Source organism: Vulpes lagopus, chromosome 22, assembly GCF_018345385.1.
Source record: "Vulpes lagopus strain Blue_001 chromosome 22, ASM1834538v1, whole genome shotgun sequence".
In the NCBI taxonomy this organism is placed as follows: Eukaryota; Metazoa; Chordata; class Mammalia; order Carnivora; family Canidae; genus Vulpes; species Vulpes lagopus.
In genome coordinates this window covers 16,020,350-16,046,596 of record NC_054845.1, presented here as the reverse complement: position 1 = coordinate 16,046,596, position 26,247 = coordinate 16,020,350, and the positions used below count along the sequence as shown (strand labels likewise).

General features: G+C 41.0%; 2 protein-coding genes across 15 annotated transcripts in view; one reads left to right on the top strand and one right to left on the bottom strand.

Annotated features, from left to right (window-relative positions):
- METTL21A (methyltransferase 21A, HSPA lysine) overlaps positions 1 to 26,247 on the top strand; it is a 71,312-nt gene that overhangs the window by 2,801 nt on the left and 42,264 nt on the right. For 2 of the 11 annotated variants that reach the window (XM_041737028.1, XM_041737026.1), the window contains exons 2-4: positions 744 to 934; positions 1,888 to 1,999; positions 11,341 to 15,559. In XM_041737028.1, the coding sequence (XP_041592962.1) occupies positions 788 to 934; positions 1,888 to 1,999; positions 11,341 to 11,738 (657 nt within the window). In that variant the 5' untranslated portion in view covers positions 744 to 787 and the 3' untranslated portion in view covers positions 11,739 to 15,559. Of the gene's footprint in view, positions 1 to 41; positions 178 to 257; positions 400 to 743; positions 935 to 1,887; positions 2,000 to 6,943; positions 7,070 to 7,254; positions 7,382 to 7,710; positions 9,271 to 11,340; positions 15,560 to 17,727; positions 18,117 to 26,247 lie in introns of those variants that run through there. The other 9 variants (XR_005984995.1, XM_041737035.1, XM_041737030.1 and 6 more) reach the window with 8 other exon arrangements.
- The window catches only part of CREB1 (cAMP responsive element binding protein 1), a 63,214-nt gene continuing 55,710 nt past the window's right edge, over positions 18,744 to 26,247 (bottom strand). For 3 of the 4 annotated variants that reach the window (XM_041737024.1, XM_041737021.1, XM_041737023.1), the window contains one exon: positions 18,744 to 24,995. In XM_041737024.1, coding sequence (XP_041592958.1) covers positions 24,851 to 24,995 — 145 coding nt within the window. In that variant the 3' untranslated portion in view covers positions 18,744 to 24,850. The remainder of the gene's footprint in view (positions 24,996 to 26,247) is intronic. The other variant, XR_005984994.1, reaches the window with a different exon arrangement.

The window sequence follows — 26,247 nt, the reverse complement described above, 5'->3', positions numbered from 1 at the left end:
GAGCCCGGGCCCGGACTCGGGGGCTCGCACCCCTCGGGCCCCGGAGGGGGGGGAGGCGGGCCGGACCCCCCCTCGGCGCGCCCAGCTCACCTGCAGGCGGGGCCGGAAGCGTGTCTGGGCCGGGAGGCGCTCGGGGCGGGCGGAGCGAGGCGCGCCGCGCGGGGCGGCTCCGGAGCCGTGAGTGGAGGCCGGGGGCCGGCTCGGGCTCGGCCGCTGTGCCCGCAGGGCCTGGGGGCGGCCTGGGCGCGGCCGGAGCTCTGGGGCCCGCGCGAGGGGGTCGCGGACGGGCGGGCTCGGGGCTCGGGGCTCGGGGCCGGCGGCGCGGGCACGGGGGCTCGCACTTCCAGCCGGGGCGACCCGGGGCTGCGCGCAAACCGTTAACACCCGGTCCAAGTGCAGGTTCGGGCTCGGGGCCGTCGCTGGGGGGACTTACGAGCCGGCGGGGGCGACCCAAGCTGCGGCCGCGGCTAGAGCTCCCGCGCGTCCCCGCCCCGGGCCGCCGCCCCGGGCCCCCTGCAGCCGCGGCCCGCCCGCGGGGTCTTTGGCCGGAGCCGTCTCCGTGGCTGCGCTGCGGAACCCGGCGGCCCCTCCCAGAAGAGGAAGGGCCCCGCGAGGGAATTAGCAAGGCCCCCTCCCCCCACCTCGGTTGTCTTCTTTTGAACTTGTGAAAAATGGCCTTAAAAAGCATTTGGAGCTACTTAAGAGACAATGCTTTTTTTTTTTTTTTTTCTCCCCCTGGCCAGAGCCTCAAGAGCTTTGAGGGTGCAGAGAGCTGAGTGCCTGCGAAATGGCCCTGGTGCCCTATGAGGACACAGCGGGAGTGGGGTTGCAGAAATTCCACAAGCCTCTTGCCACCTTCTCCTTTGCGAACCACACGATCCAGATCCGGCAGGACTGGAGGCAGCTGGGAGTCGCAGCAGTGGTTTGGGACGCGGTAAGTACAGCCACTGGGCCTCTGAAGACAACCACAATTCATTGTAAGAATGGTCTTTATTATTATTATTTTAATTTATTTTTGTTTTTTTATGATTTTATTTATTTATTCATGAGAGACAGAGAGAGAGTGACAGAGACACAGGCAGAGGGAGAAGCAGGCTCCACACAGGGACTCGATCTTGGGACTCCGGGATCACACCCTGGGCTGGAGGCAGCGCTAAACCACTGAACCATCCAGGCTGCCTATTTTATTTATTTTATTTTATTTTATTATTTTATTTTATTTTATTTTATTTTATTTTATTTTATTTTATTTTATTTTTTTTATTTTATATTTATTTTATTTATTTTATTTATTTATTTTATTTTATTATTTTATTTTATTTTATTTATTTTTTATTTTATTTTATTTTATTTTATTTTATTTTATTTTATTTTATTTTTTTAGTTTAATTTTTTTTATTTATTCATGAGAGGGGCAGAGACACAGGCAGACGCAGAAGCGGGATCCATGCAGGGAGCCCGACGTGGGACTCGATTCCAGGACTCCAGGATCAGGCCCTGGCCTGAAGGCGGTGCTAAACTGCTGAGCCCCCCGGGCTGCCCAATTATTATTATTTTTAATAACAGGTTTATTGAGATATAATTCATATACCAAACAGCAAGAAATTAAAGGTGCCAGATGGAGCAGGACGCTATGCTGTGTGGGCAGTGTCCGTGACCCCTGCGGTCCCCAGGAGGGACCTGGTGGGGCGAGGCTGCGGTGTCTGTGCCCCCTCTAGGGGGTCACCCACCAGCAGCTGCTGAGTTTCTGCACGTCGCTAAACTGGGCCTGGAACCATGCAGGGTGAGGGGGGCATGTGATGTCCCCCGCTAGTGGGAAGCTGCCCGAAATCCTTGGGCTCCTAAAGCACTTGTTGACTTGGATCGTCCCGCTGTGTTTTGACTCAGGCTGTGGTTCTTTCCACGTACCTGGAGATGGGAGCTGTGGAGCTCAGGGGCTGCTCTGCGGTGGAGCTGGGTGCCGGCACCGGGCTGGTGGGCATAGTGGCTGCCCTGCTGGGTGAGTGCCGTACCCTGGCTCACTCCTTTGTGAGCAAAACTCATTGCGAGGTGTGTTTGCTTATTTCCTCGACACAGACCCCTGTCAGTTTTCCCCTTACTGGATTTTCTGTGTCATGTGCGTCTGAGTCAACCGCTGGTGCCCCTAACTCCAGTAAGTCTGATTTCTGTGCTCTCGCTCTCATCCTTTTATACTTCTCATGAGGGATCGCTTTGTCCTCTTCAGCTTTTCTTTTCTTTTTTTTTAAGTGTTGTTTTGTTCTTTAAGCAAACACATTTATTTATTTGGGCAATTATTATTTTATAAAAAAGATTTTATTTCTTTATTAGAGAGAAAACACGAGTGGGGTAAGGGGCAGAGGGAGAAGCTGACTCCCCACTGAACAGGGAGCCCCACACCGGGCTCCATTCCCAGGACTCCAGGATCATGACCTGAGCCCAAGGCAGATGGCTTAATCCACGGAGCCACCCAAGCGCCCCTTATTTGGGCAAGTAGGGTTGCAGTTCAGGAGACAGGTTGTCTGAATTGGGTTCCTGCCCGCTTCAGTGTTATGCCAATAGTATGATTTGAAGGCAACTTTCAGCTCAAAGACAATTGTCACATTCATACACATAGTTTTTTGTAGTTTCGGGGCCTTCCCATACTCTGTTAACCTGTTAAGCGAGTAGAGCAGATTTTCCCATTCCTATAGTGTCCTTGCTGAGGAAACTGCTGGTTTTTCTCTTCTAAGAAGGGTCAGCCCTACTATAGTTTGTACTGATATATTTAAAAATTGTATTCACAGTATGCAGTTCTGAATTGATATCAAGGTTTGTCATTTTTTGTTTGCTATACAGACATTAACTTAGGCCTAGAGCACTTTTAAGCTTTGTTTTGTTTTTAGGATTTTATTTACTTATTTGAGAGAGAGCATGAGCAGGGGAAAGAGGCAGAGGGAAAGGGAGACGGAGAAGCATACAACGTGAGCAGGGAGCCCAGTGACCCTGAGATCGCCACCTGAGCCGAAGGCAGACGCTCAACCGACTGTGCCACTCAGGCGCCCTTAAGTTTTTTTATTTTATTATTCATTGTTGACTCCTTTCTACAGCTTTTGACTCCTGCAGTTCAAACCAGCTTGTAAGATGCAATATATAACATTCATCACTTCAGTATTGTCATCCAGGGCTCTTGTTAAAATGCGGTTTCAGCTTCTGTAGGTCTGGGGTCGGGCCCCGTTTCTAACAAGCTCCCAGGAGATGATGATGCCGACTCTGTTGGTACTCAGACCCCACTTTGGTGGTAAGGAGATAGAATTCCATTATATTACAGGTACTTGAGGACCCACGAAAGGCGCCCCCCCCCCCCTTGTGTCCTCTTTCTGGTAACTTCTTTCTTTTTTCAGAATTCCTTCCTCTGTTTAGATCCTTGCTTTCCCAAATGTGATGGGGAGCATGGGCAGGGTGGTGGTTAGCAGTATATGTAAATGGGTCTGGGTTTCCACCTGTCTAACATCGCAGCACTTGCAGGCAGCAATGAGGCCCTTGCTCATACACTACCTTTGTTATAATATCCCCATGAGTGTCAGCTATTATTTTTAACTTTTCTTTTTTTTTTTTTAAAAGATTTTATTTATTTATTCATAAGAGACAGAGAAAGAGAGAGAGGCAGAGACACAGGCAGAGGGAGAAGCAGGCTCCACACAGGGAGCCCGCTGAGGGAATCAATCCCGAGACCCCAGGATCACACCCTGAGCCGAAGGCAGGCGCTAAACTGCTAAGCCACCCAGGGATCCCCCTGTTTTTAACTTTTCATTTTACCAATGAAACTGGGGTTCTGATAGATTAAGCCCCTTTGTGAAGTTCTGGTCAGTGGAGACCTGAGAGTCAAATCAGGTTTGTAAGACGCTTTGACCCTTTATTATCTTTCCTTGACGCTGCCTTTGCTGATGTGAGAGGAGTTAACTGGAGGGGAAATGAAGTTTCTTCTGCTTCCCTGGGAGAACCGAGGCTTCACAGCACCATCGGCTGGTATAGAGACATGTTAGTTGGCAAAGTGCATAGGAGTTAGACTTGGTTTCGACCCCTCTTTTATCTCTTACTAGCTGTGTGACCTGGGGCAAGTTGCTTAATCTCTCAACTTGTTTCCCTATAAAATGGGGATAATTGGGCAGCCCCTGTGGCACAGAGGTTTAGCGCCGCCTGCAGCCTGGGGTGTGATCCTGGAGGCCCCAGAATCGAGTCCCACGTCGGGCTCCCTGCATGGAGCCTGCTTCTCCCTCTGCCTGTGTCTCTGCCTCTCTCTCTGTGTGTGTGTGTGTCTCTCACGAATAAATACATAAAAATCTTTTAAAAAATTGGGGATAATTATCAATTCATGCCACAGTGAGGATCCAATGAGATTAGGCATAGAAAGTGGTTAGCCCATTGACTGGCACAAAGCAAATGCTCAAATAAAAGTGATTGCCCCTCTGAGTATTTCTGTTTGTGATCTAGGAATCTGGGTCTGTGGGGTTGGGACAATGGGATGAGCTTTTTCAAAGACTAGCGCAGAGTGAGGGACTAGTTAGTTGTTGCCACACAAGATGGATGGCTCCGGGAGTGGGGTGGAACAGAACAGCAGACAACGTTCTCGTGACCTGGGGACGCGTGTTTCCTGGCCCGGCTTCACTGCCACCTCCTTGAATCCTTTCCTGCCCCAAAGCAGAACTCAACGTTATTTTTCCTGCCCACAGCGCCAGGTCTGCTCCCAATTCTGTTGAGACACATTTTGTAATAGGCAGTTGTTTCTTGTGTCTGTCTCCCCTGGCAGGCTGAATCATGAGTTATGGGCTGGGTCTCACTCTACGTGTCCTCGGTCCCTACTGCCACGCAATAGATACTCAAATAGTTCTGGAATAAGAGCTGGACAAGCTAGAAGATCATGAAAAGTAATGTTTCTTTTACAAAAGTGATGCAACTCCATTTCAAAAATAGCCCTAGGGGCACCTGGGTGGCTCAGTCGGTTAGGTTAAGCGTCCGCCTTTGGCTTGGGTCATGACCTCAGGGTCCCAGGATCCAGCCCCTGCTTGTGCATGCTCTCTCTCTCAAATAAATAAGTTAAATCTTAAAAAAAAAAAAAAAAAAAAGCCTTAGAAGCATAATAAAGAGGGAGATGACAGGCCCATCAAACATTCTAATTATTCATGATTCTGCAACATAAGTACTATTGCTGTTTTGGTGTATTTCCTTCCATTCTTTTTCCTCCACCTGTATTTTTTTTAAAGATTGTATTTATTTGAGATAGAGTACACACAGCAAGGGAGGAGGGACAGAGGGAGGGGGACAAGCAGGCTCCCCACCGAGCAGAGAGGCCCATGTGGGGCTCAGTCCCAGGATCCCAGGATCATGATCTGAGCTGAAGGCAGATGCTTAACTGACTGAGCTACCCAGGAACCCCACCTCCACCTGTATTTTTAATCATAGTTGTGATCATGGTTATAGAGGTGTGTGCATATGTACGTGTACTCATATGTATATGTATGTACATACATGCAAGTTATGTGTGTACCTCTGTGCTGCTATGTGATTTGCATACCTGTTATTTGTTGTGTTTGCAAAGTATTGGGCATTAGTTTTGAGGTTGAAATCTGAGGATAAAGGAAAAGTTAGTCTCTTTAGGAAGAAGGCAGTGAGAACTAGAATAGGTAGTGATCTTGAAATGTCAGAGGTTGATCGTTCTCTTTTTACAGTATTTTCACTTTTTGTAACCTGAGTCACTTATTCCCGAATTCAGGGAACACCCACCATATATCTGGTCTGGTTTTAGGTGCTGTGCATACCTGCCTCCTCAGGAAGCTTCCATTCTAATTCTGAGGGGGGAGGGAGGACAAGATGGGGAAAAAAAAACAAACCTAGTGAGTTCTCTATAGAACTTTAATAATGGGTGATGAGATTTTCCTGTTAAAAGAAAATAACACCTGTTTATTACAGGTGTTCCCACTTCCTGGGTCTTTAGTCTGTCCTCACTGTTCCTCTGTGTGGTTGGTAGGTCCACTTGGAGCTCTCTTCAGTGGTGAAATGAAGGCTTAATAGAGGTTAGGTAACTTGCCTGAGGTCACAAAGCTCATGGATGTGGAGTTAGAGTTGGAATCCAGTCTGACTCTCAAGCCCTGGTTCTTAGTTTGAAAATCTCTTCATACTGTGTGGAAATTATTCTTAGAAAAAAGTATCTCATTTTAAAGATAGGGTTCTAGAAGTTGGGGTGGGGTCAGGGAATCTGGATTTTAAAAGCTTCCGAGGTCATTTGATGCCAACCAAGTCTGGGGAACAGCCTTAAACTATAACGCTCAGATCAGAAAAGAGCCGTCCTTAGTTTTCTGTACTTTGTCTCTACCAAGCTTTTCACTTGTATGTTTAACTGAAGGCTGAGTGTCTCTACCTGCCTATTTCTCAGCACCTCAAACAGTACGTGTGTTTACATTTGAACTCTTCTCGCCTCTGCAAACTCATCCTTCTCTTTTGTGAGTGTGGCCATCCAAGTGCTCACTCAAGCCAGCTGCTTGACCTGCTCCTGAGCCCTGCTGACCTTCTCCTAAGGATTTCTTATTGCAGTTCTCCCTTTGCATACCCCTCCCCACCAGCTCTCAGCATCTGTCTCTTCCCTCATCATGGATGCAAGTATGTGCATCCCACCGCCTGACCTCTCTGCCTCTGCTTTGTGTTCTCAGACCTAGTCTGGGTAGACCCTGTTGGCCAGACCGGGCCCGTCCTCCGTGCAGAAGTGCTGGGGTGACCTGGACTTAAACACCCTGTGTCTCGGGGGGCCTGGCTGGCTCAGCGGGTGGAGAATGTGACTCTTGATCTCAGGGTCATTTGTTCAAGCCCCACAGTGGGTATGGAGTCTACTTAAAAAAAAAAAGAAAAAACCCTGTGCCTCGCCACGGCCTAAGACTCTGAGGCTCCGACCCCCTCTTGCCTGGCTCTTCAGGCTCCTGTGTCAGAGCGGCCACAGTTTGCGGTTCCAGGGACTCACCCGCGACTTCTGGCCTGTCCCTTCTGCCCCGGATGGCCCTTCCTTACCACCTTCCCCTGCTTGATGCCACATCTTCCCAGTGTAAGCTCAGATTTCCCTTCCTTCCGAATTCTTTCTCTGACCTCTGCCCCTCTCAAAGTCCTTTTGAGTCCTTTGGGTCCTTTGGGTCCACGTCATTTCCTGGCAACCCAGGTCTCCATAGCTTACTCCGCACGTTCGTTGCATCACAGTTGTGTCTGTGTTTCTGTGTCTCTGTCCCTCGTGAGACCTCATGAGACCGAGCTCCTGGCAGCCAGGGATGGTTTGCTCATCTCCGCGTCTCCGGTATGTGCCTGCGCTCACACGTTTGAATGATGTCAGGTGTTGCTCACAGAAGTACAAACGAAAGTGATGGTAGGTGTTACGTGTCTTTTCCTGTGACCCAGTGAGTGGCGGCGGGACATGTCGTGTGGGGTCAGCTCCCATGAGTCTGTCACCAGCTGCGTGTTGCAGTGCGGGCCTCCCGGGGGGTCGTTTGCTGGGCCCTGGGCTCTCTGCCGCCCTCGCTTCTCCCCACGAGGCTGCGCGCCCGGCGCAGGCTGGGCTCCAGGCCCGAGCTGCCCGGTGCCCCCAGTGCGGCTGCTGCTCCGTCTTGCCTCACGTCGTCCATCAGCACGTGAGGGGCAGTTGATGCCACTGAGCGGCCACTCTGCTTCCTCTCCTCTCTGCTGACCTGCTCCCAGCTGGTGACGCTTCTTGTTTCTCTGAGGAGATTGACGCAGCCGGAAGAGGACTTCTGTAACCTCCCACCCCCCTGGGGCTGGGTCTGCGGGCTCTGTCACACGCGTTGGCATCTGCCCTGCACAGGCCAACCCCCTCTCACCTCCTCAGTGACACTGCGGTCCACCTTCCCTCTCCTGTGTTGTCTCTCCTCTTCCCTCTTCCTACCTGACCATTCCCAACAGCATGCAGACTTGTTCTTTCCCATCTAAAGAAAAAAAAAATCAAAAAAGTTTTAAGTGGCTGAAAATGTGTAATGGAAATGTATTTTCTGTAGCAGGAAATGTTTGAGATGACCCCGAAATATCTTGTCATACCAGATAGCAAGGAAGAAGCTAACAAGGACGACATGGTGTTGTGTCAAAAGCCCACTGGCAAAAGATAGGACAATCTGAACATCAATACTGACCATGGCACTGGACTTAAATATATCAAATATGTTTAACCCCTGAGTTCATGTTACAACAGCAGAATGAACTCAAGGAGTCATCTTTTGAGGATGCTTAGAAACCAGATCTTTGGAATCTGGTGTATGAAAGGGGAGGGAAGAGCACAGTTGACCCTGCCTTTCCTATTCAGTTTCTATTCAAAATGAGTAACCAAATAGTAATTGAAAGAAACTTCCCTTTGTAGAAATTTCTCAACAAACAACCACAGAAGGAATATAGTGAATTAAAGATCTGGGCTTTGGGTATTTGTGCCTGCTTACATCACAACAACAGAGCCTACCGGGCACCACATGCCTCTTGATGAAGAACACACCACCACCTCTGAAATAGTCTTGCTCAAAAAATTAAACTCAGATTTACAGGAGACACAGAGAAGAACATGCTAGACCACACAAATGGTACGATCCACAAGATCCAGATGGTAGGAAGCTACAGGACAAATGATCTATTTCTTCTCCCAACTAAACTGCAAGAGGAAGAAAGATTCAAAGGAAACTGATAGATTCAAAGAGATTTAAGCCCTCCTCCGTGCCCCTCCCCCTGAACAAACACCTAAAGGGAAACCACAGGGGGAGCTGCCCAGGTGAGGGATGACCTCTTGAGTGGTTGGTGAGGGAGTGCTGCTCAGGAGAGTCAGGAGACTCTGGGCTGGTGTGTTTGGGAGCTGGTTTGGGGTGGCGGCCTGGGGTGCTTACAGCAAGGGGCAGACCACCTGCCTCCAGCAGCATCATTGGGTGGCCTCTTCACACCACTCTTTGCTTCTGGCCTTGACCTACCCTTAGAAATTCTGTTAAAGCCTCAACTCATCCGTACTTCTGCTCAGCACTCTCCACTGGCTTCCCATCTCAGAAAAAGCCAAAGCCTTTCTGAAACGTGACCTATGTGTCACTGCCATCTCCCTTATTTCTGGACATTTCACATCTCTCTTTCCTGCTTTATTTCTTCCCTAGTGCCTATCTTCAAATAACATACTAGAATATTCTTTTTTTTTTTTTTTTTTTTTTTTTTTTTAAGATCTTCTTTATTTGAGATAGAGAGGGCATGCATAAGCAGGGGCAAAGGGGTAGAGGGAGAGAGAAGCAGGCTTCTCGCAGAGCAGGGAGCCAGATACAGGGCTCAATCCCAGGACCCTGAGGTCATGACCTGAGCTGGAGGCAGATGCTTAATGGACTGAGCCAGCAGGCACCCCTATGCTGGATATTCTAATATTAAAAACACATCTTATTGCCTGTCTCTCCTCACTTGAATGTAAGCTCTATGAAGGTAGGGGTTTTTGTCCCATGGCTGATGGTAGCTACTAGGATATTTGTACAATTGACAGATGTTACAGGGTAGTGGCTAGCTCACGTGAGGATCCTGCCAAAACTCCTGGAACCCCTAACACCATAGAGGTAGCCTCAGAAACCCCCGAGACAAACATTGAAAAGACAAACATTGAAAAAAAACATTTAATACTTCTTACACGTAAGAAGTATTAAAATGAACACTGAGGGGATGTACAAAAGACTAGATCACTCCAGTATTGCCTGCAAATGTATAGACTGTTAAGAAAGCCAGAGATAGGGGCCCCCGGGGGGCTCAGTGGTTGAGTGTCTGCCTTTGGCTCAGTGGTGATCCCTGGGTCCTGGGATCAAGTCCCGCATTGAGTTCCCTGCAGAGGGAGCCTGCTTCTCCCTCTGCCTATGTCTCTGCCTCTGTGTCTCTCATGAATAAGTAAATAAAATCTTAAAAAAAAAAAAAGTCAGAAATAAAGTTCTGAGTCAAACCAGGAAAAGGCAGTCTGTGATTTTTTATTATCAAGGGAGATGAGAAGTATCTCTGAATTCTCATCATGTAGCATGCTGTCTAGCACTGAAAGGTCAAAGTGGTAGGAGTACATCTGTAAAGTCTACAGCTTGAACGTTTTCTTCAGTATCACACTTAGGACTGTAAATGCCAGATTGAATTACATGTTGTCCTAACCTTACAGGTTAAGATACGCAACATCAGTGGGAGCTGCCACTGAAACAGTGCTTGCTGTTTCTGGTCTGGAATCCCGTGGGGGATTACCCATGGCGATTACAAACTAAAGAAGGGTACAGATGAGAGATCATGTTATGAAAGAATGAATCACGGTGTTAAACTTCAGAATTTATGAGGCCCAAACTAAATAGGATTACACATACTGGTACTGCAATGCAGATGAGGTATTTCCGGGCTGACCTTGCGTGGTTGCTTCACCTTAAGGATAACTCAGTTCAGTCCTCTCACCATATTGGTCCATGGTAAACAACTCACAGGAAACATTAACAGAATATTGCCTCATTAACTGTATGCACTGCATGCAGACACCTAGCATTTAGAAAACGTGATCTTATATTTTAACCTCCAGTACTTTGATACAATCTAGGAATTTCTAAGTTTACCACTTTTCAAAAATTATATATATGTAACTTATATAAATAGTATATATACATACATATGTGTATATATACATCTTTTAAGTGTATATGTACTATTTATGTTACATACATATTTTCATATATATATAATTTTGCATGTATATGTATGTACATTATATATGTGTGTATATATAGAAACATAAATACAAAGAACACATAATGCTGCTTCCTAACACCAGAAGGAGATGTGGGCTGGGGTTTTGTCGTAGCCAATTAATCTCTTCTTTGATTCATTTTAAGGCTTAGACTCCAGAAAGTAGCCTTTCCCTGTTTTTGGTATCTTGTCATCTTCATAATCACTTGCTCCTAGAATTTTCTTCTGTGGATTCTATTTTACCCTGAGGTCTGCTGACTTGAAGATCACAACCTCATGAATGAAGTATAGTGGTAGACGCCAGGGGTGGGCCAACTCTGCCTGCAAAATTCAGAAGCTTCGGCTTGTTGTCATTTGGAGACTCTTTTCCAGGCACAATTTAGCAAACAGGTGTGGCAGAGAGGCAAATCAAAGGTTCACTTTTGCCAGTAGGCAGTGCAGAAGGAGCACTGGTCATTGCTCTGCTCTTGTGCAGCCATCTGTGAAGGGCATGACCTTCTGGATATTGGGTGGGATATTAGAGACCCTCACCCTGCTGTTAAACTTGACCCCCCTTACCTGTTAGTTGTATTGGTGTGCACATGACTCTTTCTCTGTCCCACATTCTAGGTGCTCATGTGACTATCACGGATCGAAAAGTAGCATTAGAATTTCTTAAATCAAACGTTCAAGCCAATTTACCTCCCCATATCCAACCCAAAGCTGTTGTTAAGGAGCTGACTTGGGGACAAAATTTGGGGAGTTATTCACCTGGAGAATTTGACCTGATACTTGGAGCTGATATCATATATTTAGAAGAAACATTCGCAGATCTTCTTCAAACTTTGGAACATCTCAGTAGCAACCGCTCCGTGATTCTTTTAGCTTGCCGAATTCGCTATGAACGGGACAACAGCTTCTTAGCGATGCTGGAGAGGCAATTTACTGTGAGTAAGGTTCACTATGATCCTGAAAAGGATGTACATATTTACAAAGCACAGAAGAGAAACCAGAGGGAGGACTTATAGTTGACTCTAACTTATAAGAAGGTTGTTATTGAGTATGTCAGTTAAGGCCTCAGACTGGGAATTGAGACTGGGAATTGAATCATATTTAATGAAATGGTGTATTGAACAAAAAGTCTAACCAAAGGTGTTCTCAAGGGGCAAAGCACACGTGCAGTTTTAAAACAAGGCAGCACTTTATCCATTGCTGTGACTTTTTAGTTGTATTTTACTCTGAAAAATTCAACTAACATTAAAAGAATGTATATCTGTCCCATACTGCTCCCCCTTGATACAGTTTTCCCTGATGACATAATGAAGGGCTGGTATAAGGGTGTCTTCAAAGCAGTGAGCTTGTTTTGGTGAGGCCAACCCACGCTGATATTTTACATATGTTCTCGGAGGTTTCATCTCATGCTTTTCGGCTTAATTTCCAACTTAGGTATATAAACAAAGGATTAAGTAAAAAAAATATTTTTTTACTTTCTGAAAACCCCTAAAATCTTGGCCCTCCATGTGCTATGCACAGGCTGTCTTCTCCAAAAGCTGCAGGTTTTTCCTTACCACTCCCCCTTCTCAAATGTTGTTTTTATATTTCTTGCCTAGGTTTTCCCCTCCTCCTGTAATGCTTAGGGTAACAATGAAGGCGGTTTTAAATCACACCCCTTCAAGGGAGGTTAGCTCCCTGAGGAGAAGCTCCTCCTATACTGTACTTGTAAGTGCTTATTCCAGGTCTGGATTCCCCAGAGGATGGGGAGCTTCCTAAAGGCCAGGACTGCTCATGCCTCTTCCCCAGCTGCCTCTCAGTAGCCAGTGTCTCATAGCCAAATACTGGTTGAATGAAAAAGATACATTCCATTTAGAGGGTACTGGTCTTGAGTTAAATAATTGCTATGTTATTTTATGATTGTCTTAGACTTTATGAATGAAGTCATACATCACATACACATTTCATTTTTTAACAATGTACAAGCTTAACAGCTTACATACAATTAGATGACAAGACTATTATAATCTCAGTATGGTATTTGGTACTAGAGATAGATTTCCCTTGCGAAACATTAGGAACAAGACTTCCTCCTTCCTCTTAACCTTTCAGTGACTCTCTTGGATGTGAAAATACCCAATACATTATTTTCTACATATATTTTAGAGATTTTACTTTAATAAAGATGAATTATGCATTAAAAGTTCTGAGCATTCTATGATGTACTGGTTCAACACAATTCTGATAAATGCACATGAAATAGAAATATGCATAGCATATTAGCAAATCCATAAAATGCCAGTAGTGTGCCACAGATGAACACGGAAGGCAAGTGAAAGAGGAATTGAATTTGAATAATAAAAAAACAAAACAAAAACCAACAAGGCGGATCCCTAACGAAAGGCCAGTCCCATTCAGGTATGTTGTTAGAAGTGAGTATTTTCATTGGAGTTCGGCTCCTTTAGTATCCCTGACTTAGGAGAACAGATACTGAGATGATTGTGGATGTGGATGGAAACTACATGGGATGGAGTAGGTGTGGAAAGCTTCAAGATGTCTGGATGGTTTACCAAGTGAAGTAAGCAATTGGTGGTTTTAAATGTTCATAAACATTAGAGAAAAGGTTGAAGGTAATTTTTTTTTGTCTTAATGGAACAAAATAAAGGGCAAGAAATATCCAACAGGAAGAATTTGGTTGTTTAAGTAAAAAATCAAATGTTTTTTTTTTTTTTTTTTGCTTTGGGTTTCAGATGTTGTCATGGGCTTAGTTCCCTGGGGAAGAATCCTCAGAGATGGAGTTTAGGGTGCAGAAAGTTTAAATGGGAATGCTTTCAAGATGGACATCTCTGAGGGAATGAAAGTAGCAAGACTGGGGAAGGAGGAGAAATTGGGCTGGGATGCAGTCAGAAAAGCCCTCAGAGAAGTGAGAGCTGTGATGGCCCTGCAGTTGGGCCATAGTCAGGCAAGGGGGCAGGACTTTAGATCCCTGTGGAGGAGATTAGTCCTGTGATCTGAGGAGCAGGACCATAGGATGAAAATACCTGGAGGGGATCCCTGGGTGGCGCAGCGGTTTAGCGCCTGCCTTTGGCCCAGGGCACGATCCTGGAGACTCAGGATCGAATCCCACGTCGGGCTGCCGGTGCATGGAGCCTGCTTCTCCCTCTGCCTGTGTCTCTGCCTCTCTCTCTCTCTCTCTCTGTGACTATCATAAATTAAAAAAAAAAAAAAAAAGAAAGAAAGAAAATACCTGGAGAGGATCTCGGCTGAGAGCCATCAGCCAGCATTCCCAGAAGCTGGGAAGTGACTGCTTCATGAGTATGTGGGAGTGAGGGATGGGGAGAGGATATGTCTGGATAGGATGCCACTATGTACACTGTAAATGTCAATAAAGTTGTGACATCTTTCTCTTATATTAAGGGATTAATTGGTCCCATGAATATGCATTCTATGTGTGCTTGTTTTATCCTCAAGGATAGAAACCTAGTCTAAACCTACTATACACTTAGCCTTGATTCTCACATTGCTCAGTTTCTTAGAATTTAGTTACCCTGTGGTATCAACGACTTTTCCCACGACTACAAATACTGGCGCCCAGATGTGTTAAAATATATGTATGTATGATACTGGGTTCTCACCACTGTAAGGTATGCTGTCGTCTTCTAAGTGGTATCTTGCTTTTTTAATTTTAGTTCATGATAGAGCCATCTGAAGCCCTGGTACTATCGTTGGTTAGTTTCTAGCGGAACATTTATTCTTTCATACAAAAGGATCAGAATTCTAATCAAAGTACTTTACCTAAATTAACTGAACACTAAATGAAAAACCCAGGGCAGAATAACAACATTGCCTGGGATGTTTTATCTTCCCAATTTATGCTCCTAGAAGACACTCTTTCAGGTATTAGCGTGGTGCCCTCTTCATAAAGGGCAAGTGTTTTCAAAAGAGTAAATGGGGCAGCTTGGGTGGCTCAGCGGTTTAGCACCACCTTCAGCCCAGGGCCACATCAGGCTCCCTGCATGGAGCCTGCTTCTCCCTCTGCCTATGTCTCTGCCTCTCTGTCTCTGTCTCTCATGAATAAATAAAATCTTTAAAAGAAAAAAAAGTAAATAAATGTTTACTCATGAAAAATACAGATTAAAAAAAAAACAACATATTCCTTTACCGATTCCTTACTGCCTCATTTCTGTACTTTATTTTCCCTTGCCCAGGATAGGAATAGATAATCAGGGAGGTAAAAAAAATAAAGCATACTTTCAACAAGATTATCATGAACTTAAATAAAAGATTCACCTCTAATATCAAATCCATTTACTCTCTATGCTTTTAGTTTATGGTGGTTAAAAGAAGCATTTATCAATTTTTAAATCAAAACAAAAATAACATTTTAAAGTAATTTAAAAAATCATTTTAATGTACCAGTTTGGTAAAAGAGGTCCTAGACATAGGGCTTTACATCACAGTTGGTGAGATTGTCATGTGACTTATTTTAGTGTCAGAGACTGGTCATAATTCTGCTGCTACCCCAGAACCTCTACCTAAACAGAGCATCTTCAAGGTCTTTAACAAGAGTGAGGCAAGACATTGCAGTGAGTACGGAGAGCCTTATTCTGGGAAACAAGAGACTTGGTTTCTCTTAACATTGGCAGGAACTGTATGGAATCAGGGCGGACCTCAGTTCTTTTTTGTCACTTTAAAAATGGAGGATTTGTTAGCTTAGAAGTTTCTTTCCACTCTTAAATCATGTTATGCCTTTCTTTGTACAACCAGCAAAGTGTTAAAATTTAACACTAGAAAAGCTGGCATGCTGAGAAACTGTTCCCTAGCTGAGACCAACTGTTTCTGAGGAAGATCAGAAGAGAAAACCCAGTAACGGAGGTGTGAAAAGGAAGGCCTACCTACCAAAAAGCCCTGTGTTAAGGCTGGTTCTGCTACTTCTAACTCCTAAAAAAAAAAGCAAAACACACAACTATGAAGTTTGACATAAAAAATACTAACTGGCATTTTTTTTTTTTTAAAGATTTTATTTATTTATTCATGAGAGACAGAGAGTCAGAGAAACAAGGCAGAGCGAGAAGCAGGCTCCATGCAGGGAGCCCGATGTGGGACTCGATCCCAGGACTCCAGAATCGTGCCCTGGGCCAAAGGCAGGCGCCAAACTGCTGAGCCACCCAGGGATTCCCCCCCGCCCCCCCTTTTTTTTTTTTAAAGAGGCATGTTTTTATTATTTAGCAGATTCTTAATGCTTAGGAACCAACCTCCACATATGAAGAAAACCATACTTAATAACAATTTCCTCTTCTCACTGTCTACCCTAAAGATAAACTAGCTTGTATTTATACTAACGTGTGCATATCTGTAACAGACAAAAGTCACAACCAAAATGTCCACAGAAGAGAGTGCTTACTAAATAAACTAGGATACTTAGACAATGGGATACTGCACACCACTTAGCAACACTGACGCAGATGTACATATATTGAAATAGAACTGTCAAGACACATTCAGTGAAAAAGTACCATTTATGTAAAAGGGGGAGAGGAGGAGAGAATAGACATTACATTTGCATGTACATGCACAGATTGTCACTAAAAGGACGCACAAACTGCTTTGTACTGCTTCCCATTTGTAGTTTTTTCCAAATGTACATACTACTTAAGGAAACAAAGTTAAAAAATAATGGGCATGATCAAGAAAGTGAAAAAACTTGAGAAATGACTGAAAATCATATTACCTGATAAGGGTCTAGTATCTAAAAATATGTAAAAAAAAAAAAAACCCTTAAAACTCAGCAACAACAAAAAACACCATTTAAAAAATGAACAAAGGACTTCGACATTTCTCCAAGATACACAAATAACAGACGCGTGAAATGATACTCAACATCATTAATGAGTTGCAACTCAAAACCACAATGAGATACCTCTTCACACCCATAAGGATGGGCATAACTAAAACAAAAACAACAAATGTCGGCCAGGGCATGGCGAAATTGGAACCCTTGTACAGCACTGGTAGGAGTGTAAAGTGGCGCAGGAGCTTGGGAAAAATTTGGCAGTTCCTCAGAAAGTAAACATAGAATTACCATATGGCCCAGCAATTCCACTCCTAGGTATATATCCAACAAAACTGAGAACAGGGACTCAAATACTTGCACATGAATGTTCATAGCACTATGTACAATAGCCAAAAACCCCAGAAATATCCAAATGTCCATCAGTGGAAGATTGGATAAATTGGCATATATAATGGTTTATTATTCAGTCATAAAAAGGTACTGGTAAACGCTAGTGTGGAGCAGCCTCTAAAACATGCCAAGTGAAAGAAGCCAGACACAAAAGGTCACATATTATGGCTCTATTTATATGAAATATTCAGAGTAGGTTAACTATAGAAACAGAAAGCAGATTGGTGGCTGCCAGGGACTGGAAGGGAAAATGGAGAGTAACTTTTTAATAGGCACAGACTTTCATTTTGGAGTGATGATGTTCCAAAACTAGATATACAGGTAGTGGTAGGTAGCATATTATGAAGGCACTAAATGCCACTGAATTGTTCATTTAAAAACAGTCCATTTTATGTGAATTGCACCTCAATTAAAAACAAAAATAGCATTCAAGTGGCTGGAAATACCTTTCCTCTACGATCGTTAGGCCCTCACTAGAATTCTAAGTCCCAGTTTGGTTGATGTGCACAAGAAAGATGTGGAGAAATTAAAACACACAATGGCAGGATAATGCTGATTAAGGCAATGCTTTTCTGGGTTTTTGCCTTAAGCAATTTAGTGGAATGGTGGTATCATTTATAAGATGGAAAAAACCAGCTGAAGGATGAACAGATTTAGAGGAGAAATTAGAGCTCTGTTCTGGACCACTTTTGCAGCCTGAGTGTAGATGACAGGAGCGTATAGCACAGAGCTAAAATTGTATGAACATTTTAGAGTGGTTTCTTTGGCTGTGTCTTAGACGGATCTTCCTGAGGACAGACTTTTTTTTTTAATCTGAATAATTTCTTTTTTTTTTTTTTAAGATTATTTATTCAGAGGAGAGAGAGAGAGAGAGAGAGAGAGAGGCAGAAGGAGAAGCAGGCTCCATGCAGGGAGCCCCACGTGGGACTTGATTCTGGGTCTCCAGAATCACACCCCAGGCTGCAGGCGGCACTAAACCGCTGCCTGACAGGGACTTCTTAATGCACAGAAGCGTGTCTTGAAGTATTTGTGAAATAAGCAACTGTCAGCAAAGGTATGGATAAAGAGAAGATAGGTACTCTAGGCTTTTATTGGAGGTTCAAGCACCTGAACATGGGTTACAAGTAGGGTGGCCATAGGTCCTGCTTTGCTCAGCACAATCCTGTTTTATGCCTGTTGTCCCTATTAATTAGTATCACCCTTTCACTCTCAAAAACGTCTGCACAATAACTTACATATGGTCATGCTTTGTAGAAAAAATAAAATTCACGTAATTCCTTCAATACAATGCCAGGTGTATCAAGCTTAATACATCATGGTGATTTTTTAAAAGGTACTTGGAATAAATGCAACTGCTTATTTTGAGAAATTGAATAGGAGAGAATCTTTTATTATGTTTTAAGCAAAGAGCAGATTAACCACACCCCCTCCCATTTCCTTCCATCTTATATGATCACAGAACTTTAGAATTACAAGGGGACCTGAGAAGTTATCTATTTTTATTGTTCTTCCAATGCAAACATGGATTTTAAGACACTAGAGACAGCTGGTCGTATGTCTCCCATTGGTTTTCTCAATAGGGTGGTAACATCTCCGAATCTTCAAATAAGCACTGTTCAATCTTACTGAACAAAGAAATCTTGTGCTAAAAATGAGGAATACAGTAAAGTTAAATAACTGAAGATATGTTCTTGTTGCTCAAATTAGTTTTCTGTTGCTGTGCAACAACAAGCTTGTGAAATATTCTAACATTAATTTTGCTCATTTAACAAAAGTAATAAACTTAAGGTCAAGAAAATATAGCTTAACACTACTGGCAAAAAAGAGAGAGGTCCCATCCCCAAAAAAGAGACTTACAGAGTTTTTAAAAGCATGTTTATGTGACTGCACATAAATGTGTGTAAAAAGGGCATTATGACAGTTGATACCACAAAGATTACAGTAAGAAAAAAGCACTTTATGACAATATTTCACAAATTCACAAGGATCACTTTAATATACAAAGCAATTGCTACCATTCTGAACACAAAGCAGCTAATATGTACATAGTGTTAATAAAATGCATTATAACTCAATACATTTTCTCTCTTTACACAGAGCACAAAAAGATTTAGGTAAAAAAATTAAAACAGGGATGTTTCTAGAATGTAGGGAATTTTATTAGAAATGTATTTCCCTCATTATAGTTATTTATTTAGTATTCAACTCCAATAGCAACATCAGAGTTAAAAAAATTAATACCCTGTTTTGTGCTGATAGTTTTGGGGGGAGGTATTCTTTACCCCAATCCTCAAGGAAAAATTAAAACAAAAACAAAACCAAAAAAAAATCGTTCTCTCTAGAAACTTCCCTGATTATTTTGTTTCTAAAAAGTTTCAAGTGATACACCTAGGTTAGAAAGAATTCCTTTTGTGGGTGGGGATGACAACTGACATGTGGACAAATCAGTTGAGGACAATCTACATGGAAAACTGCTAACTAGCACTCTTTTTGCCACCCCTAATAAATCCATACTCACAGAACAATGTTGACAAATTATTTCCCACTTTTAATATAAATAATTTTATTACATACACAAATTGGAGTGGCACCTGGATAAAAATACGTCTATAAAGCATTTACCAATTCAATTTTAAAAACATAGGAAAATAAAACCTCCCAAACACAATGATAGATCATTTCACTTGGCCAACTAACGTTAAGATTATTATCTGCAGGGATTTTCTTCCTTCCCTACCAATTTTTAAACAATCTCAGGTTTACTCTCACATTTCTGAGATGTTCTTCAGACAGAAGCTTGGAAATGCCATACTTCTATAGGCAAGTATCATATAATGCCTGTATAAGGTAGGTAAAATCTGAATTTCCTACCCTTTGACCCTTTTCAAAGACATTTCCCACAGATTGTTCATTCTTCTTTTACTTGCTGGTGAGAATAATTAAAAACGCATCATGTTATGCCCAGCTAGGACCTGCACCCACAGTACCAGAATGCAGACAGGTCAATATCTTCTCTCTGTGCTAAAACAACTCTGCCTGTTTATAATATCATCTTGCTTCACAGGCTTTGTTCTATTTTTTTTTTCTATTTTTATTTTTTTAAAAAATAAATTTCAAGCTAAAACACCTGAAATATAATCCCTCCATTCAAACGTTATCTGGTCCCTCTTAAAGTTTGTCTGCCCCCTGAGGACACATACAAAGGCTTAAGCTACATTCACTAATCAGTAAGAACTTATCAGAAGCAGGAGTCAGATGGAACTTCAGCACCCTGTTTGATTTATTTGAAATTCTTCCATACTGACTCAGCTTCATGATAATGGTTCAACCCCTCAGGGATTAGTGCCTCTCCTAGCCATCGATTCGAGAAAGTCAAGGAAACCAGTTCCCAGTACATACAGTGACTGTGCAGTCAACTTAAAAAAGTCAACATATCAACATTAAAAGTATTCAAGATGTATGCAAACCATCCAACAAAAGTTCTAGTTGTGCTTTGTACAATTGAGTGAGCAAACGAATCCCCCAACCCTTCACCTACAGGCTTGCTAAAGCACACCACACTTTCTCCCTTCTCACCTGACAGTCAAATTTAGGCGGCATTTCTTTGATATAAAGAAAGTCAATTTAAAGTGAAAAAAACCTTAGTCAAAACGATTACATGTGGCTTTCATCATGACCATAATTAATTACCTTGAAAAGTATTTTACTGCTCTGGACAAATTCATGGATATCCTGGCATCCTACAGACAACATCAATGTTGGAAATGAGAATAGTCTCATTTAAAATTGGAAATATCAATTCACTCAAGATGCTTTTCTTTCTGTCTTTATCCATGATGAAAAAGAGTAACACTAGGTTCAAACCATCTTTTAATTAACTAGGCTAGTCAAATCTAATTTCCTGTTATTTTTCTTTTACAGCTATTTGTAAGACTAGCCTTTAGGTACTAATATATTTTAATGAAGAGTTTCCATTTTAAGAAGTCACATGATTTCAAGAGAGGAGAAAGACATCAAAAGTCAGTTGACAATTAACTGATGAGGGAACTTCTCAAGTTGTTAATACCCAACTGGGTCATTTTTTAAAAGTGCAAGTTACACCAAACATTTACAAAGAATACAATGTAAATATAATCCAAATAAATATACAACTTTTGTATTAGGTCAATGGGAAACAATATACCAAAAGTTTTCAGAGCCATAAAGGCAACAAAATAAAGCCTCTTGAAAATAACTGAAAAGGTGTGTAACTTATATTGTTCTTAAAACCCACTTTAAATTAAAAACCTTAACTTTATGATATTGTCTTTATTTAATCCTGCAAAATGAAGCAGGATTTTGATCTTCAAAATAAAGAGACCAATTTAATAAGCTAGTAGCTGACTGTAGCTGGTCATAAAATTAAGAACATTTTAAAAATGTAAAGAAGAAATCTAGATTGAAGTCACTTCAAGTAAGTAAAAGCATCCTGGTTTAAACAAACTTGTTTCTTCCTAAGCCTTTGTATGATTCCACACGTCACCCCACATGGTCAAAATGAATAGTAGGGATGAGGCCTGAGAGACCGAGAGAAACTTCAGCCAGATGACCTCTAATCACACAGCCTGCCTGACTGGTGTGTGCTTTCAGACACTAGCGCTGCTGCTGACCTACCATCCAAACACATTTTCTGACAAAATCCCTGCTCAAATGAAAACACCAAAATTCCTCCCCCAGGATGAGTTTAGAGAAATCAGTGGTACCTTTTAGAAGCTATCTTCAAAATGTTCTTACCACTGTTATAGCTGCCAGAGACAAAGCAAAAAACCGAATACTTTGGGGGCGGGGGAGTTTTCAAGTGACTAGTAACACATATAAAAGTATCAAGCCAAAGAAAACGAACAATAAAAAAAAAACAATACTTGGAAGAAAATTAGAAGACAAAAATCAATCATGAGTGCTGGAGTAATGCAGTCCAAGAAACTACCAAAAGGGATGCAATAGAACACGCAAAAATGTAAAATTTCATCTGACTTCAATATACTATAATACTCAGCATTCCTGACTTAAGAGCTCTCAGAGCTTCAGATTATATACTGTATGTATTTATATATATGTACACATATATTATACAAATGCCATTCCCCCCCCAGATAATATCTAAATGAACAGAGCACCTATGACAATATGATGGTTGCCAATATGGTACTTGAGTTTGAAAAGAATGAAATTAAAATTATATCTGATATCATTTTTTTAATAATGTGAACACATTGGATCTAGCCCTTTCTAAACCACTTTTCAGTTAAACACTATCAAAGCTTGAAAACTCATAAGAGTAATATATCAAAAATAAACCCCTCCCACTTCATTTTCATTAGAGTTAATCTGTCCTATAGATAAAAGTGCCACATGGCCCTATATTTGCAAAGTAAGCGATACCAAACTTGCTATTTTCTAGGCAAATCAGTAGCATATGTACAGATTCCTATGATGATGTTTTCATTCCCTTTTGGCCAATATGAAGAGAAAAAACATTTATTACTGGTAACGTGGCCATATATGTTCTTGGCTACAAGATTTTTTTTTATTATGTCATTTTCTTAATAAAGATTCTCAAAGTTGCATGCTTAAAAACAAACACCTTTTTTTCCCCAATTCTTGTAAAAAAAAAAAAAAAAAGTCTGCACAAAAGATGCTTAATTTCTATCTGTATAAACTGAAATCTTCAAGTCTCTTTAAGGGTCTAAAACAGATTTAGCAACAGAATACATTTCTTACCTCACCATGAAGTAACTGACTTCAAACCAGTGCAATCATCCTCAAGGTACAAAGGACCTGGTGTTTATAAAAACTTATAAATTCAACCAGTTCATACGGATGTGATTGCCTTGATTTATGAGGGACTAAGAGGACCACCAACTTTTCTAATTAAACTGAATGCCTCAACTTTTGTAAAATGGTTTACTTTAGAGAATACAACTTGCTAATTACTAGGCAATTTTCATTTATAGAGTTTATGACATTTAAAACATTCTGACCGATTTAGAATTCTAGTTTGTGAATAGATTTGTGATTTTGCTTAGTTTCTGTTGAAGTTTTGGAAAATGACATTCTATGCTGGTATACAAATAATTTTTATGCTACAAGTTTCCCCATTAGCTCAGCAGGATAAACATCAAAGTTTACAGTCGTTTGAAAGCCTTCTTGAGAATCTGGTGAACTGTCCAAATATAAGACTACATCACTCAATTCTTAGAATGATGCTCCTTCATAAACTCTGTTCATCCTTGAAAAAAGACAATGGTTTGTTACAAACAAAAATATACCATTTACAAATATTAATTACTTTTCAAACTGGACCCAATAATTAACACCTATATCTGCATATTTTGTTAACACATTAACAAACTTAACATTTAAAAACAACCCATGACTAAATATAAAATATTTTCTATACTCTTTTAAAGGAATAACCTTCTCGAGAAATTATATCTAAAGTTATGTCAGTCTCCAATTTTTAAAATCCACCTTAGTCCTATTTTTCTTTTAAAGGGTAACTTTTAGATTTATCAAGCTTAGTGAATAAAATGAGTAATTAATAATTAGAAGTATTACTGGAAACCATGTATGATACATATAAATACAGGTTATAGTCAGGGGTTCAAACAGGTACCTCCTTTGTAGGACAACAAAGGCTATACAGCATATAGGAAAAGCTAAAGCACAACTGTCCTTTTTAGGAGAAACCAAAATAAATGTTTTGCAAGAATGACAATCCAAATATTGTAGTACAGCAGTCATTCAAATATATCTGAAGAAAATAACTTTCCTTGTACATCTAATACTGTACTTTTTATGACTATATCCTTACAACTTTTGTTTAAAAATTCACTAGAGATACTCTGTAAAAGTATGTTAATATGGAAAAGATTTCAAATCAGTATTTTTCTACAACACATAACATTTTATAAACAAATATATGACTTTATTTAACATCTTGAAGGCTTTCCTGTTGGTGGTATAATGTAAGTGCAAATGGGAACAGTTTACTTAGAAATACCTTTTTAAGTAAATGAGTGAGATAAATATTTTTGAAGGCGAGGACAAAAACATTTATTTAAAAACCTTGTTATATTTGAGGGGCTGGTTTACTAATGAGCATCTTTTTACTAAGAATTTAGTACTAACTAAAACAAGTTTTGTACTTTTACTTACTTCAATTTAATTTAAAATTCAAATACCATGCTTTTCATTCAGTTGGTTACTTCTTTTAATGTATTCAAAAATGTTGAACACATACAGAACTGAATTAAGAAGCAACAACTGCCCTATGGAAGAGCTATAGTTAATACAGAATGTTTTTAAGAACCAAGGACAAGTTTTCAGTATTGAAGAAGAGAATGTACATAGAAAGCACTCCGAATTCATTCTTAATTTCTTCAACACCATACTAAAATTCTTTTAGAGGGTATATCTCTTAACAATTTTACATAATTCACAATGGAAATGTGAAAACATGTCAATTTGGCAATCAACACTTCTTCATTGCACCTTACTTACTTTATGCATGCGGCCCACACATTACTTCAGCTCAAGAGGCTGGGGTAATTCTGTCCCTAAGGCAATCAAGGAGCTCAGCACAAACCTTGAAATCATTTTTAAAAAGATTTTCTTTTCCTCATTTCCCCCATCAATTTACAAGTAAACAAATTATTACTTCTTGAAGAGGGAGGGGGATGAAAAGCAGAAGTCTCTTCATGATTCCTGGTGCTGAAAATTTCTTGAGGGGAGAAGTGGAGGCAGGTGTTGGAACATTCACAGTTTAATGCAAAAGCACAAATGAATGAAATTCTGTAGTTGCTTTCAGGCAGTTTTGCGCATAGAAAAAAAGAAATGTTTAGAAAATAAAATGTTTATTTTATCTTTCTGGTTGTGGCCAAGCCAGTCCTTTTCCACCGTAACAGGTGAAATTTAAATCCCAAATTAATCTGATTTGTGGCAGTAAAGGTCCTTAAGTGCTTTTAGCTCCTCAATGAGTGTCTTATTTTGGTTTTCAAGCACTGCCACTCTGTTTTCTAAACATTTCACATATTCTTTCTTCTTTCTACGACACTCTCGTGCTGCTTCCCTATAAGCAAAAAAGGACAGGAAAAATTATGCAACATTTATTTCTATATCATTTATTTGGGGCTAGAGTACTTTTAAATATTTAGTTAAAAAACCCAAATATTTTAATATGTTATAGATTAGGCATTTAAAAAAACTATACACGATGACTTACAGATGGTCTGATATAAAATTTTAATTTAATATACCATAAGTTTGATTAAAAAACAACCCCCCCCCAAAAAAAACAACCCCAAATGTGGAAACCCCACAAATAACCCAAAGGGCTGAATGATCACTTAAAATTTAGAATTATATCACTGTTTATCGATATATTCTGTATTATACCTATAAAAGTTGAAATTCTGTCGATATTGATAACTAAGATATTAAGGCTAAGTGTCAGTGTAAAAAACACCCTAAATAGAAATACCTCATAAATTCATCATTTCAGGCATTTAAAAAAACCTAATGAGTCTTTTCCTCAAATGATGTTGAGAAAACTGTATATCCACATGCAGAAGAATGAAGTTGGACCCCTAGGATCCCTATCTTATACCATATACAAAAACTAAATGAAAACGGATTGAAGACCTAAAATTGTTAAGACTTCTAGAAGAAAACAGGGGAAAAGCCTCAAGATGATGGATTGGCAGTGGTTTCTTGCTATGCCACCAAAAGCAGACAACAAAAGCAAAAATAAACAGGACCATACCAAACTTAAGACTTCTATGCATGAAAAGGGACATAATCAATAGGGTGAAAAGGCAACCCAAGAAATGGGAGAAAATATTTGCAAGTCCTATATCTAATAGGGAGTTAATATCCAGGACATATAAAGAACTTTTACAACTTAACAAAGTAACTTGATTAAAGAATGGGCAAAGGACTTGAATAGACATTTCCCCAAAGAAGATACGTAAAATGACCAACAAGCATGTAAAAAGATGCTCAACACCAATCTAATTATTAGAGAAATACAAATCAAAGCCACAATGAGATACCACCCCACACCCTTTAGGATGGCTACTATATTTACAACAACAAAACAAAACAAAAAACCATAAAGCCCAAACAGAAAACTCTGTGCACTACCCTCATGACATAAAATGGCCCAGCCACAATACTAAACACTAGAGTAATTCCTTAAAAAATAAAAAATAGAATTACCCGATGATCGAGCAATCCTCCTTTTGGGTATATATCCAAAGAACACAAAACAGGATACTGAAGAGAGATGTACATGTCTATGTTCATAACAGCATTATTCACAA